Consider the following 1040-nt stretch of genomic DNA (forward strand, 5'->3'; position numbering starts at 1 on the left):
CTGTCTCGGGATGATTAATGCCTGTCGGGCTCTCTGCTGGCCTTGTCAACACCTCCCAAATACACATCGCTGCAGAAGGTGATTGCACGTGGTCTTTATACGTGCCTTCACTTCAACGGACTCTCCTCTCATTGCCTTCAAGCTTCCTGCGGCTGAATCGCAGAATGGTTTCCCAGAAAAACCTCTATCGCTATTTATAATCCAAACCCAGGGGCCGCTCCTCAGGTGCACGCCGTGCGGAGGACAGCCTCACCCGTCCTACACGCGCCACCCGGTACGAAGGGGCAGCGGATGACAAATGCCTGCCCTTGGACCCCAGCGACGTGACCTGCTTTGTGACTTGCCAGAAACCTGATGCCAGAATAGCTTTACCTTGCACGGGTGCGGGTCAACCCCGTAGGTCTCCAGCGTCTGGGCTTTGCGCAAGAAGTTTAACTCTGAAGTAGCCGGCGTCTGACCGCTGCAAGAAAGGAAAAGGCTGTGAGCGTCTCCATCAGCAGTGCCATGCGTCCACTAGGGCAGAGTTCTTGCACGGTGATTAGCACCGCCAATTAGGATCTTACGTCTGCCCTTCCCGACCTGCCGGAGAAGAGGGGTTAGCAGCACGGCAGAGGAAGGGGAGAGAGGGGCACCTGCCAGGCTCGGGGCTGCCCTGAATGTACGCAGCCCGGGCTGGGGTGGGCTCTGCGCGCAGCATCCCATTTTATGGGTTTTGGGCGTCTTTAAATCACATCGCATCAAAGGACAAAGCCTGCGACCGTATGCCCGATGGCTTAAAAACAAGTGCACGCCTCGCTGCTAGGAAAACGTGACATCTGCTGGAAGCAGCAACGATTCATCATCTCCCGACCCTGGCCTGTCCAAACCTCCTTGCAGGAGTGCTGGGCGATGAGCTTTGCTATCGCGGTTTCACAGAGCCCTCGCTCCCGGATCCTGATCCCCCCGGGGAGCTCGCACGCTGCATCGCCCGGTTCACCTTCGCACGGCTTTCTGCACGGGCTTCACGCCGAACGGACGGAGGGCTGCCGAGCGCCGTGGGC

General features: G+C 58.6%; 1 protein-coding gene across 2 annotated transcripts in view; it reads right to left on the reverse strand.

The window, feature by feature from the left end:
* Positions 1 to 1040, reverse strand: part of FRMD5 (FERM domain containing 5) — a 44330-nt gene that overhangs the window by 25037 nt on the left and 18253 nt on the right. For both annotated transcript variants that reach the window (XM_025212473.1, XM_014523266.2), the window contains exon 4: positions 373 to 460. In XM_025212473.1, the coding sequence (XP_025068258.1) occupies positions 373 to 460 (88 nt within the window). The remainder of the gene's footprint in view (positions 1 to 372; positions 461 to 1040) is intronic.

The sequence above is a fragment of the Alligator sinensis genome, unplaced genomic scaffold (assembly GCF_000455745.1).
Source record: "Alligator sinensis unplaced genomic scaffold, ASM45574v1 scaffold407_1, whole genome shotgun sequence".
Taxonomy (NCBI): Eukaryota; Metazoa; Chordata; order Crocodylia; family Alligatoridae; genus Alligator; species Alligator sinensis.